At 37.5% G+C, this 14,934-nt stretch overlaps 1 protein-coding gene and 1 long non-coding RNA gene across 8 annotated transcripts; one reads left to right on the forward strand and one right to left on the reverse strand.

Annotated features, from left to right (window-relative positions):
• The first annotated feature begins 108 nt into the window (after positions 1–108).
• On the forward strand, positions 109–14,632 carry LOC117153964 (monocarboxylate transporter 9). Of its 7 annotated transcripts, none has more exons than XM_033328525.2 (11): positions 109–241; positions 8,745–9,045; positions 9,125–9,268; positions 9,347–9,552; positions 9,631–9,859; positions 9,948–10,408; positions 10,495–10,723; positions 10,793–10,968; positions 11,050–11,272; positions 11,350–11,597; positions 11,673–14,632. In XM_033328525.2, the coding sequence occupies exons 1-11, from the start codon at positions 149–151 to the stop codon at positions 11,820–11,822; spliced, it is 2,460 nt and encodes an 819-aa protein (XP_033184416.1). In that variant the 5' UTR covers positions 109–148; the 3' UTR covers positions 11,823–14,632. The 7 variants fall into 7 exon arrangements, with proteins under 7 accessions (XP_033184416.1, XP_076480292.1, XP_033184447.1 ...); XM_076624177.1 differs by having other exon boundaries at positions 9,966–10,408; XM_033328556.2 differs by lacking the exon at positions 109–241 and adding an exon at positions 1,096–1,259.
• LOC117154116 (uncharacterized) lies at positions 5,395–6,113 on the reverse strand. The gene is made up of 2 exons (XR_004463713.2): positions 6,027–6,113; positions 5,395–5,794 (listed from the first exon to the last, which is right to left on the reverse strand). It is a non-coding gene; the product is annotated as an uncharacterized LOC117154116 (long non-coding RNA).
• Positions 14,633–14,934: the final 302 nt, after the last annotated feature.

Below are 14,934 nucleotides of genomic sequence, written 5' to 3' on the forward strand. Positions count from 1 at the left end.
CGGACCGCCCGAAGGAGGTGTCATCCGGCTGGTAATAGCTCTGATCTCGTTCCTCGTACACGGGGACACGGGATCGCGAAGCTGTGATTGTTTCAATTTCGTTGAAGATAGTGACAACTAACTTTAGGGTGGGCGCCGCGGCGCCGAGATGGGCCCCGCCAGCAGCCGCGAACAGATCGGGGAGCAGATCGGTGACGATGATGGCCTGCAGATCAAGGCGAAGCCTATGGCCAATAACGTCGTAAGTCTCTTTCATCTTCTTATCTATCGTCCTTCTTTTCACGTGCTTGTTTCCTAATTCGTTAGTCTTTATGTCATGATTCAACTCATATCCGTATAGTAAAGCAGTGGAAAAATCATCGTAGAAAAAGCTCGAAGGAACCGAAGCGGTGTTTAAAACACGTGAAATGGGTGAGCCGAACGCTACGATTTGCTACTCTATTTTCGTCATAAAACAGAGACGTATTCGCGCATCTGCGCTAGAACTCCTTTCGTGACGAAACACACGGAACTGTTTAATTTAGAAAATAACCTCCGCTTGATCGTAACGAATTCCACGAAAATTTTGCGGTAAAAGAGATTTAAACCTTTCCGCTGATCTTTTATCCTTCTATTATCCTTCTATTATAGCGTTATTCGCATAGTTAAATCGCACTGATATTACATCGTTTTGATAGTCTGTAATATCGTGGCCACTATATGGGAGATGTTCATCTAACCATGATATCTTGAGCATATTTGCAATATCGGGGCGTACACATAGCCAGGATTTTATACATATCGATAGATCAGTAGCAGCAGCAGCGCGTTCTGTATTCGTATCGCGAGATGTGTGCAAATCTAGTAGCGGAAGGAAGATGGTTGGTTTCGAGTGCAACAAAGAGAATGAGAAAAGGATAAGCGTATGGAGGAATAAATTGTAGAAACAAAGAGAGAGCATCCGACAAATCGAGTGATAGTATACACGGAGAACAGTTGACAAACAAAATGGAGTGAGATGGATATTTCATAGAGTGGGGAATCGGACAGACTTGACGACTGCGATGCGATAAGTCAGCCGGTGGTTGAGCAGCGCGCATTTTCATATCGCTTGTTTCCCATACCGCAGCTGGACGCTGTCCACTCAGGTGGCGTAAGACCTGCCATCTCTCTTTCCCTTTCTCTTTCTCACTCGCTTTCTCATTCACGACGGGGGTGTATTCATCTTCATTTAAATAGGACATTGCTGCCAGCATCTCGTGATGTCGCCTAAGAATAAGGTATGTAAGATTGATTCGTCTTTTAACGAAATGATTGTCTGCAAAAATGTTCATTTTATCGTCTTCGTTATTTGTATCGTATTTTGTCAATCGTAATTGTAGACGTCGCCTTATTGTCGTTAAAATTTCACATCGAGATAAACAGATATATCTAATCGAAGTTCGATTATGCTTACGATGCATCGATGGCGTTCGGTGTAAACGGTAATCGTAACTTTCTTGTCCTTGAATCGAAACTACCGAATTTCAATGTAAACGGTATACCATGGTATGCCAGCACGTGGCCTAACTTAGGGAAGGTCGAAGCAATACTAATCGATTGTTTTGTTGGTTTAACGCGAAATTCAATTTAAATAAATAGCGGAACAGCGGCGACAGACGGTGGTGAACGTGTTCTCTTCCTCGCGTGTATACAAATCGTTAATTGGCAAGTCTCACGGGGTGTTAGATTTTCGATAAATATCGTTGATCGTGATTACCACGGATTATGGCGGATTTAAATTCAAGTGACGAAATATACGACCCGATCGAGTCAATCACGATGCACATAAGTGAAAGTGTTCACTTCTACCTATCTAAGACACCGGTAATACACATTTACAAATGGCCCATCGATATATTGCCGGTAACATTACAGAGACAGATTTCGCGTACGAGATTCTACGTTTGGGTGTAGTCTGTGGATGTTATTACTTTTTTTGCAGACATAGACCATATCACGTGCCAGTTTACAATGGATTGGTGTCGAGCCATGGATTAAGATGTATTTTATTACGTGCGAACATCTTATCTTTTGAGTGTTTGTTGAATTCGTTATCGTACTGTATCGATGTCGAGTATTTCCCTTATCCTTGGGCTATTCGGCCCAAGAGCGTTAGGTCGTAAGTAGGAAAACGTGTCCATGAATCTGATTGCTTCTATCGAAGGCCCTCTTGTTTAAATGAACATACTCCGACTCACGAATATATTTCAACACATATTACTAAAATCTTTTACGAATATAATACGTATATTATTATATGACAAAACATTTTGAAACTTCATTAGCATTATCATAAGTCATGACTAAATATACATATATACAAGTTATAAGATATTTATTCTGAACGTACACGTCACAAAGGTTACGAAAATATTTGAATAGTTGATTATTTAATGAAGCCATTTTCAACAGTATTCATATTGTACCAAATACAATATCTTACCGTATGCTATGTCTCATCTCATTGTCGATGAAGTTTCAAAACCTCTTGTATAACACGTATAATATATTCATAAATGTTCTCTATGATAAGCGAGTAAATACTTTCGTGAGTCACTGTAATCGACGCGAATAAATTGCTCTCAATAATTGATAAACGAATTTCTCACACTTGGGCTTTATTATTAATTTGCTAAGAGTGATTAAAAAGATCGATGAACATGATCGTGACAGTTAATTTTCATAATCATAGACGGAAGAAATAGGCGATTAAGTACGATTAGGTTGGATTGCATCGTTTGTAATATCAATGATATCGACGTCTCTTCGAATTCGTAAAAACTGCTGTTCAGCAGTTCTACAACGTTCTAATCTTTTCAATAAATTTTCCGAACAGCTTATCGCGACATAATAAATACGCGCGGATAAAAGGAGAAAAAATATCAATCCGGTGAGGTTATGATAATTTAAAGCGTATACTCTTGTCAGACGATGTGATTCATTCAGCAAAGGGAACATGCTCTTCCTTTCTCGATTATTATGTTCATGCGTTTATCGCGACGCCTGGTATCTCGCGGTCCTAAGCAAACTGAGACAACGAAGAAGGGGCTAGCATCGTCGTAAACAATGGCCTGTTGCAAATCGAGAAAATATCATGATGTAGCTCTCATTTATGGTTTCTGAGTCATTTTAAGCTACTGCTGCCGTTAACATTTCCGAGAAGACGAGGACCAGATGTTCTCGTGATTATTTTAAATCATTGATGTTATCTGCGTTTCTGCACGTTTCGTGACGTCTTCGAAAGCTTTATAGTTGGAAGTTCGAAAGAAAGATGCGCGATCGTTGTTGTTCAAATCGATTGATTCGTAATTATTTCGAGCTCAACCTTATTTTAGGTTGAAACAAAGAAATTACGATAGTACTCGTCGGCTGACGAATCATTCGTATAATACATATTTTGTTTCAGTAAATAGAATTCTTTCATCGCTATTATTTCGTCAAATACTACGAATTGACTGTATTTTATAAAACGGTATCGTGCCGTTGCTTCTGCCTGCTAATTTTTCAGCGGAGATCAGAAGCAGATGGTGTTTTCATGTATCGTGCCTTCAACACTAATTGTCGTTGGTTATTATCTAATTAATTCATAAATGTACTCGTGCGTAGAGACGAGCACACAGAACACCCAGTGGAATGTAGCATGTTGCAGCAGTAACTCTCGCGTGATCGACGTTATATACCAGTGGTACCATTCTCCTCCCATCTACCTATCCCTTTTATCGGTGCTGATTCTTCGAGTGTTTCCACCACTGTTATACATCGACTCGAGATCATCTTCAGAATGTTTACTTAGTGCCCTCCTGCCTCATCGCCCCGCCTCCTTTCGCCAGCTCTCTCATTTGTGTTCGCTGTAATTCGATTGTTTGGTGATTTTCGTGGAGACGGCCATCGTTAAATGGCAATCGATTAATCGAGATTTCATGTACATTGTCGATAATCTTGATAACACGACATATGATATATATATATATTGGTAACCTCCTTTGCGTGCAAGATTAATTTCATGCAGTGTAAGCATCAACTTAGATTATTAGTGCGCGCGTCACGCTACGATATGATGGTCACTTTACGATGTACGATGTTTCCCGTATGGCTACAGTAGTGCCTCGCTAACTGGCCACGGGTTGGGACCTTATCTGTCCAGTTATTGAGGGAGGTATATTTTTACAAAATCTCGAGTATCTCTCTTCCTTGTTGAGTGCGAGATATTTTCGAACAGATGTTTGGAACAAAGAAAAGATAGAATTCGAGAGAATCAGACTGTTTAAGTAATTTTTCACATAGTGTACTACTTTAAATAAAATTCCAAAGACCTTGGTAATACTTCCTTGTAAACCAAATAAACTCTTACACATTTAGTTTAATAATATAAATAAGGAGTGTACACACACGCACACGCACGCACGCGCACACACACACACACACAAAATTTACAATTTGAAAATTACTGATTCATTAATATTACTAATTAATATTATTAGTTTGTAAATTATTGTGCAAGAGAGTCCAGAGAGTCGCACTACGAAATCAGTTCGAAGAATTGGCCAGGGATAACAATGGCCAGCAAAATTCTGACCAGTTAACGCGACACTACTGTATTCAGCCGCTCGACCATGAACATGATTTCTCGAAGCCACCAGATAATAACACCGCATCGGGAACTGTCACTTTCTTCCTAAAGTACGAGATCGTTGCCAGCAAATATTTGTTTAGTGAGGTAACGTCTCGAAACAACTAACTCTAAAAATTGCATAAACCTCGGGTGACAAGGTAGGCTTGTCCCTCTACCCCTGATATTGAAAAAAGCTACTACAGCGCGTGGCTTACAAGATTAAATACGGACTAATGGCTAGCGTGGAACAATATGTCGAAACATTAAACGTAAGTTCAAAAGCTGCTGCTGTAGTTGCACGTTAGAGGAAATAACATGTCGATCTCTCCATTATTATGCCAAATGTGAATCATCCGCGCAGAGCTGAGTGACATTGAGCTGCAACGTGTTGGTTAGTCGGAGTTGCAATTCCTCCAATAATGCATCAAGTAGCCCTTGATACAAACATTGCCTCGTTGGACGGATATGAACAACGAAAAGGTTTTTGGCCTCGCGTGGAGCGCAGTGTCACAGAGCCGCTTATTTTTGTGCTCCTTTGTCGACCAAGCATATCTCGACTTTGTGAATGGAATGCAATACTTGACGAGTTTTTTTGTCGATTACAAAGATGCGTGGTTAGAGCAATTTCTTAGCTAGAAAAAATTTTAAATTTGTTTCAGTTCAGTTTGAAATGTTTTATACTACAAATATTTTGAATGTCCTTTTTTTACGACAATTCTACGAAAAACTGTTATAGGCATAAAAATAAATGAAACAATAGATTCGTACTGTTTACATCATGATCACAGCTTGTTAATGCTTTATAGCTTTCATTTATGTAACACTTTCGTTAGGATACAAATCATCTTATATCAAATACACTTGACCATGCTATAGCTATATGGAAACGGCCGTTGAAATTTTTAAACCGATTCTCTGCCATTTTATTGTCTGTTTTTTCTTTGTCCTCTTCAAATATAACATCTTTCCTTAATTCTATATCGTTCAAGATTGCATCAACTGCTCGTACGGTTATTTGCAACATGGAGAAAAACAAGGAGAAAGTTTATAATTTAGTATGTAATTTGGTCGTTTTAAATACTATAACCGTTCTCGTATTGATTTTTTCTCCTTTAGGCGGATTTTGTATCGAACCGTTGCGCCTTGTATAAAGCGTATTTCCTATAGTGCAGAATATGTAAATTAGGTATTTTGCTTTAATTAAAACAAATCGCGATAGGTGAAAACTGCGTACGTGTGAAAATTCAAGGCTTCTTTTAGAATCATGAACGATGCAAATTCGAGTGTCGTCTGGTTGTCGCGCCACGTAATTGTGAGATAGGGAGGGGACGCGTGTGAGACGCTTCGCATTTATAGGTTAACTTTTCGCGCACAACCGATCAGTACCGCTTACCGCTTCAACGAGAGGTCCGTGTTCTTTCGTTGCCGTAAGCAGCTCTTTTGTCCGGCGGGTACTTAAATTTTCAACGGAGACTTGTGCTGTTTAGTCATTGGTGCATCGCGATTTCGCCTAGAACAGAACAGTGGTAAACAGAACAGTGCATTTGCACTGCACGCGTGTTCGTAATCGCCAAATCGACGATCGAGTGGTCGTATTATTGACACACCATTGCATGCTGTTCCGTCGCATTCAGCATTACATATTTTTACACTACACCAAAGATCATTTGTCAAAGCCATTCACGATGACAGAAAAAAGAATGTTGTACGCGTAGAGAACAAAGTTACTTTGTTCGTGGACGTTGGAGGAAGAAAGGCTATAACTACGGTGTTTGTATATAAATAGATTCATCGTAGTGCGTAGTGATACGCAATAGTTATACGTCCAATAGTAGAAACCAGTCGTTTCTGCCGGCAAAATTGTCATGACAATTTGCGCGTGCCGTATTTACGAGGTATACAGTGTCATTTGGTTCGCGTGCATCCGATGTCTCGTGGCTAGAGCTTGTTGATGATCTGAGCTTGGCTGAGACGCGTCACCTCGCGCGTATATACGTTGTGTACAGTTGTCGTGCGCTGCAACGAGGGACAAGATAGAACGTGAACTCTCAATCTTTGCAAAAAAGTGTACTTTTTTAAGGGGCCGTTGCGCACTCTTTTTCCCGTTGAATAACCGTCAATCCGTTAATTGGTCTAAGGCGTGCGATATGGCAGTACAATAGAGAGTTGACACGGGAGCGCGTGAGTGTGAAAGACATGGCAGCGGATTTTGACGAGTGATACTGATACTACTACTCCTGTTATTCGCTAACAGGGGGAGTGTGTTAAAGTCGCGCGTAAGAGACGCAGCGTGGTAAAACCTTGCCACGGGATAAAGTCACGGGAAAGAAAGAACATACAACGCGCAGCTGCGCGCACTTCTACGAAAATAGAACTTTGCATAAGTGTGCAGAGGCCAACGGCGAAACGAGTGAAGTGTGACATTAAAGCGATCGTAGAATGTCGCGCGTGTCGCTCAACAAGTCGCAGTACAGCCAATACGGCTCGCGTCGCGTGCGAAAGATCAGTACGGTACGTTTCGAAGATTTGTCTCTATTTGGTAAAGCGCGTGCTACCACGTTTACGCGCCTCTTGCGTGATTCGATCTCTTCATTCTTGGGTGATCTGATTTGCCTCGAGTTTCGAGGCACTCTCGTTTCGTTTCGTTTCGTTTCGTTTCGTTCCGTTTTACATCGTTTCTCGTCGTAATTGCTTCGTTTGTTTGTCCAGTTTGGTTCGGGGACGACACGTGACTTAGCCTTGACAATCAACATAAATTACACTTTCGCACAGAAGGTTCTGACGAACACGAACCGAGTACGGTTGGCACACCATACACGCATATGTATACGTTGTCAGCACAGCCATGTACCTACTGCATGGCTGTGTGCACGATTTGCACCCGTTGCGAATGTGACACCGACCGCCACGAAAACAAGGTCGAAAACAATGATCTCGTCGAGCTTCGTTTGCCTTGACGTTAGGTGGCGCACACTTTGCCAATTCTAATGACAGTGGATCAGCTGATTGGGTTGACCTTCCATTCCGCTAAGCTAAGTCACTATTAAGCCTATCGATATGCGTGTCCTATGCTCTAGCGCTGTATTTAAATTCGTTTAATAATTTTAACATACTCGAGGTCATTGTACGGAACTATTTCGTTCCTTCGACATTTCTATAAAAAAATTCCTTACAAATATTTCTTCTTATAACGTTGCTGCGATTCTCGAATTCTTATATTCCAATCTCACTCATGTTGAAGGACTTAAAATATCTTGAAGAAGGTGTTTTAAAAATACCATTGACGACTTTTTTATATTTTTCTCGAGGTGAAGAAACGGTAGAAGGTCACGATTGAGTCGAAAATGACTCGAAGAATACAGCAGAATTAAGGAAGCATGAAATTACACTCATTTATGTGATCTGTATTATCTTCTTCTCTAGTATTCTTAAAATTTCCTTATTTTAAGGAATTTTCGTTAAACATGATCGTTTTATCGCGTGATCAATATCGCTTCCTCTTTATTAGATTCAAAGGAAATGCTATTTTACCTTGGATAAACGTAGCCTTAGGGAATGGTTAAGTCACAGTAGCCATATCTATGCTTACGTTTGCGTTATGAGATCATCTTATAATACGGCCGCGCGTTCTCACATTACGCTCCAAAAGATATCTTCCGCAGTAGCGTGCTTTTCGATTTATTTCATTTCATTCTCATAATTTCATTTTATTTTCAACGGAGGAAAGTAATTTACACTCGTAAAACTGATGTCATAAAATCGTAGTTGAATCTGTATGATTTTCTGAAATCTATAAGTATTCTTATTTAACAATCTGTTAATCAGGCATGTATAGAAATATCTATAATCTGCCTATGTATTTATGCATTGGCATGAAATGAAGCTTTTCTTGCAGTATTCAAGGTGAACTGCCACTACTTTACTCAAGGCAAACACAAATATCAATGTTACAATGTAACAAGATTTAAAAACAAATATTCATTCAAATTTTCTAAGAAGGGTGAATTACTTTGTTGGAATAATGTTTGAGAAAATGTAGAAAAATAAGAAAATGTTAACTCTTTATGTATATCAGTTACAAATTTATCAATGTTGTTGTACCATTTTACAGACGGACAGTGAATATTCTGTAGAAGAGCATACAAGATTAACTGCCACTGATGGAGCTAGTGATGAAGCATCTCCAGAAGATGAAGGGGGTTCACTGTGCGAATACCACGATATACCACCTCCACCTGATGGTGGATATGGATGGGTGGTGGTATTTGCGTCATTCATGTGTAACATGATAGTAGACGGTATTGCTTATACATTTGGCGTTTTTCTGGGAGAATTTGTTACATATTTTGGAGAAGGAAAAGGAAAAACTGCATGGGTTGGCTCGTTGTTATCTGGCATGTACCTCAGTGCTGGTAAATTTCTTTATTATAAATATCATCTTTCTTTCAAGCGTAATAATGTCTTGGTTAAAAAGATTCAATCTATTTTTAGGACCTGTTGTCAGTGCTTTAACAAATAAGTATGGATGTAGGGCAGTATGTATGGCAGGAAGTTTTTTAGGTGCAGCAGCATTTGTACTTTCAACATTTTCAACCAGTGTAAATATGCTTATGATGACTTATGGTGTTATGGGAGGTGCGTATAATATTTTGGATTATAATCTGATTTACTTATTTACATTTCGATTATGCTATAATAATTATGCTGTTTCAGGAGTTGGATTTGGTCTAATATATTTACCAGCAGTAGTTTGCGTAGGTTATTATTTTGAAACTAAACGATCTCTAGCTACAGGCATTGCTGTATGTGGTTCAGGATTTGGCACATTTGCATTTCCACCTCTTGTAACAATGTTACTAGAAGCATATAATTGGAAAGGAGCAAATTTAATTCTGGCTGGTCTTATTTTAAATTGTGCTGTAAGTGTAGCTATTAGCTTTCTAAGACATTTGGGAACATAGATCGTATATTTGATAACAACAACAGGAAAATTATAGGTTTTTGGTGCGATGATGAGGCCATTAGAATATCCAAAAGCTTCTTCTGTTAAACCATTATTACAAAGAATGGCGGAAGAAAAAAGATTTCAAATGGAACGTGGAAGTATCGGAGGTTCTTATTTTATGGTACAACTGCCTGATGGATCTATGGAGAAAAGAATGAAAATGCCTATTAACATTGATCCTGGTGTTCATTCCAGTTTCAATTTAGACCAATTAGTGCCTGGTAAGAAAATCTGTCTTAAAATTAACTATATCGATGATCGAACACCACCGTATTTTACGATGTACTTCATTTATTTGTAATATTAAAGGAACTCCTTTAACACCAGTTCCAACGGTGCCAACCCTGCCCACTATATCGGAGGTGAAAGTACAAGAACACTCTTCCAGTGGAGCAACTAGTAATAGTGGCAGTATGGACTTAAAGAGTATTTCCACTAAATCAAAAAGCAGAAAAAATATCGATGATACCAAAGATACAAAAGATATGTCAGAAAAGTCTGAAAGCGAATTCAAACCGATAATTCCTAGAAATGCTTCTCAACCTGCTTTTACAACTCACGTACAAGGTTTACCTAAAAATGGCTCTGTACCCTTTTTCGATCGAATCCGTAAAACTAGCACTAGCGAGAGATATAAACCAAGTCTTAGTGCGATTAAGAACTCTAGAACAACGTTGAATTCTAATGGCGATATTAGAAAGAGTTTGCACTTAAGACTTTCGACGAGCAGCGTTATGGGTTCTCGGAATAATAATGCAGAAATAGATGTAGTAAGTGTTTTAGCATGAGTTTCGAAAAATATACTTAATTACAAAAAAAGACTGTTAAGTTATACCATAAATGATACGTTTTACAGGATGGGGAAAGTATTACTTTTACTACCAGCAAATCTAGTATACCAAAAGAGAAACCACAAATTATTCGACCACTATCGCGGAAGGATATATTTTACAGTGGCAGTGTGGTTAATTTACCAGAATATCAGAGTCAAAAATCACTTGCAAATTATCGTCAAAGTGTTCTTTCACTATCAAAATCCGTACGTGGAGATGTTAAAGATACCGACATTGAAAAGGCGCCTCAACGTGAGTAATTAAAAAAAATACAAATATAACTATTCATAAACATTTATTAAACCATAGTAAATGTTACAGAACCTCTATGTCCCTGTTTGGTATTACCTGAATCGTTTAAAGAAGCTTTGTCAACGATGATGGATCTATCTTTACTAAAGGATCCAGTGTTTCTTTTAATTGGTATCAGTAATGTATTTGGAATGGCTGGATTATACGTTCCGTTTGTATATCTATTAGACGCTGCGGTCTTAGATGTAAGTTAAAGATTGTAGGATATTCTTTTTACTACATATTGTTTGTTGTATGATCAGTTTTTCAATGTTAATTGTTTTTAGAATATCGACAAGACTCTTGCGTCATATTTGGTATCTATAATTGGAATTACTAATACTCTGGGCCGTGTAGCTTGTGGATATATCGCGGATTTTCCACAAGTAGATTCACTGTTGTTGAACAACATCTGCTTAATTATATCGACAGTTGCTGTAGCTGCGATACCGTTCTGCCATTCTTATCCTGCTTATATCATTATGAGCATTCTTTTCGGTATAGCTATATGTAAGTATTGAAATTAATAAATGTTATTATGGATCTCATTGTTTGCTTCGATATTATATGTTTGTGTAATATTTCAGCTGGATACATTTCTTTGACGTCGATTATTTTGGTAGATCTCTTAGGGCTAGACAAATTGACCAATGCATTTGGTCTTTTAATCTTATTTAGAGGAGCTGCAGCTATTATTGGTTCACCTTTGGCGGGTGCCGTTTATGACGCAACACAAAGCTACAGTATCCCATTCTTTATGGCAGGATTTTTCTTCCTTATAAGCACGGTTACTAGTTTCATGGCGCCAGCTATGAAACGGTGCACAACGCCGCAGGTAGATATATAGTAACAAGTAATAAACATTATTTAGAGTACTGTAAATTAACGAGTAAGAATAATTCTATTACAGACTCAGCCTGTGATATTAGATACATTGACTCCAATTGATGAAGATATCGAAGAAGAGAACGAAGAAGATATTCCTGAAATAGTAGAAACTGCACCATCTCCACAAGAACCACCCGAGAAGGAAATTAAACAAATAGAGTCTGTTTTATAAAGTCTGGTCCACATAAGGAGAGAGAAATAGCCTTCATCTCCGAGCCACACTGTGATAGGGCTGTTACTTCTAAAAGGTCTGAAAAAGGTACTTCTTCGTTATACATTCTAATGGATAAAGCACAAATTAATGAGTACAACCTGATGGTATTTTTGACGTACTTAGAATTTTTGCAATTATATACCTAATTTTTTTTATGAAACTAATATATAAATATAAATATAAATCTTACACACTTACACGTGCGAGCGCGTGTAAACATACACACGCACACACACACACAAACAAACAAACAAACAAATACGTGTAACAATGTAAAAAATGCCATCAGGTGGAAAACTTCATTTGCCTATGTCAATAGTAGATAATAGATAGAAGAATTTATTAACTTAATCAGTATAGAATGATCAGTATAAAAAATAATGAAAAAGTGAAAAAAATGCTTTTGCACTTGCATATCGAAGTAATGTTGAAAGAATATTAATCTTCGTCGTAAGTGATAAATATTATGATTTAGAATAAGAATGGTCAATCTCAATATTTTGCGACTGGCTCTCTCCTTTAGGCTTGTTTATCTTCATTATAGTACTTTTTAAGGATACTTAGCCGCGTTCTACTTTTTGAGCGACGTTTTACTTGTCGAACACAACGAAAGAAACGTTTGTTATACTATGTCGACTTATCGTGTTATTTACGTTAGCGCGTATCGCATTTGACTTTTAAGGTTGCACACGTGGACAATTCACGCAATGATTGACCATTCTTAATCGAGAATACCCCACCTACGAGTTGTTACTTAAATCTATTTTTGGTCACGATCCAAAGATATGTATAATTCCAATTAAATTACATTCAGAGAAATATTTTTCTTGCATACACAACAAATGTATATACATATTATAAGTGAAGAAACTGTGGATTAGGCGACATACAGATAGATTCGCTATTGCGAAAAGAATTGTAAATAATTATATAGGCAATTGTAAAATAGTGTATAACGAATTTCGAAACTAGGCAAATAGAAAATGATTTCTGTTTCGGGACCTCATTACCGTATGTCCCTGTATTAATATATTGATTATATGAACAAATAACACGTTAGGTAGAGATTAATTAAATATATTAATGATATTCAGCTAGAATGTTTATTTTACTTAATGTATAAAAGGACATAAGTCGTCTGATGCATCTAGTTTGTGTAAATTAATAGTTTTTTTTAGTTGACCGATAATCTACTGTCGGGAAGAAACGTGACACGTTAGTTGCATATTAATTAACACAAACTAATTCTCGACTAATACACGTGCTGTTCGATTCTCGTCCCCGTGAGTCTCGGCAGCTGTAGTTTGTCGTGTCGCTTACACACGTAAGTAACTAATTAAATATTGATTATCGAGAGTAGAGAGAATGTTATTCAATTACATAAATATAATACTTTTTATTCACAAACGCATACACGCCTATGATCAGTATAAATATATAAATTTATGTATGCTCATGTAAATTTATATATTTATATACACATAATGAACGACAAAAGAAGATAATTGTAAATCTTGTTAAACGGCATACAACAAATGTTATACTTGTATGTACATTGTATATACGGTGATTATTGGTAAGCGGCTACGGTGATTAATTATCGATACGTATGCATAAGACTCGGAAGATTTAAAAAAGATAGGAAGAAAGAACCGTTATTATGGATAAAAAGCAAAAGGAAGAGAAATATACCAACAGTGCTATTATCATCACTGCTACTGCTATCACTATTACCATTATTATTACTACTACTATTACTACTATTATTATACTATATTAATTAGTACAACTATCGCGACACTTATTTTTATTCTCACGATTGTCGTACAGGAGACCGTGTTTTTGTGATTTGAATTGGAATATAATGTATACATGTTATTCAGTCGAAAAGGTATATGTGTGCACGCGTGTCGCCGCGGCAAAAATGCTACCAGTTACACTTACACACATATAGAGTATATATAATATCGACGCGCGTGTTCATGTGACATTTCGCATGCGCATGTTTCGTATGTATGTATGTTAGTAAGAACAGGCGGGATTCTAGTAGAGATACGCAAAGTATGTGTGTGTCGTGTGTGCATAATAGATGCATATATATATATATATATATATATACATATACATGATGGATGTATACATGTGTGTATATATATACATATATAAACGAACGTTTCAACACACATGCGCACGACTTAATCCTGTGCATATGTTAAAAAAGGAAAACAATAAAAGAAAAAAAAAAGTGAAGTATATATGCTATGGTACAAAGAAGGACAAATGTATTAGGCGACGTTTATTGAAATTGAAGAGGAATTATGAATTTTTATTACTGAAATATTGCGTTGACTTGTTTATTTATTAATAATACGTACATATTTTCCCATAGTTCCCACGAACGATACTCGCGCTCAAGTACGAGTATCCGCGTATCCCCGCTCGCTTTTTTAAATCGTACGTTGTTTTCGTTCGCAGACTATTCTCCGTGCGTTTTCACGTTATTTTTCTTGCCGCATGTAAATCACGAATACGCAGTAAATTACTAGCAATAAAATATTGTAATACGTCAACCAGGTTGCATTATTGTCAGCGATCGTAACGATGGTTCGTCGGCATCGAACCCTTAACGATTCGACTCTTCTTCCCAATCTGCCGCATATCGTAAATATTACGTATTTGCAACAACACGTTGCCATTGAAACTTTGCGATTTACCGTCCACATGAAAACAAAAGGAATAAATACGTCTACGTTATTGCAAACATTAAACCAACATTACCCAGTTATTTCTCCTTAATATTAAAGTTGTCGGAGTGTAATTTTGAGCGCTTCTTTGGAATAAGTTAATATAATATACATGCATATATATTTTCAAAGAAGTGCTCAAAATTACACTATATATATATATATATATATATGTTTGTAACGTTTATGAAGGCGGGACGTTTGAATATCAAGGATCAAATCACCGTGCAGTGAAAGGCCAAGCCAAAAAGTTCGAAGGCTCGTATCTGGCAAACACGAAATTGTAGAAACGTTTTCGCATTCGGCCGATGGTTTCTCTGTTCCTT

This window comes from Bombus vancouverensis, chromosome 14 (genome assembly GCF_051014615.1).
Source record: "Bombus vancouverensis nearcticus chromosome 14, iyBomVanc1_principal, whole genome shotgun sequence".
Taxonomy (NCBI): Eukaryota; Metazoa; Arthropoda; class Insecta; order Hymenoptera; family Apidae; genus Bombus; species Bombus vancouverensis.

Excerpts from the sequence above, each read along its gene's own strand:
- LOC117153964 (XM_033328525.2), top strand. The coding sequence starts at position 149 with ATGGGCCCCGCCAGCAGCCGCGAACAGATCGGGGAGCAGATCGGTGAC. Across the intron at positions 9,553-9,630 it reads GTCTTATTTTAAATTGTGCT|GTTTTTGGTGCGATGATGAG; the intron begins GTAAGTGTAGCT and ends GGAAAATTATAG. Across the intron at positions 10,969-11,049 it reads TAGACGCTGCGGTCTTAGAT|AATATCGACAAGACTCTTGC; the intron begins GTAAGTTAAAGA and ends AATTGTTTTTAG.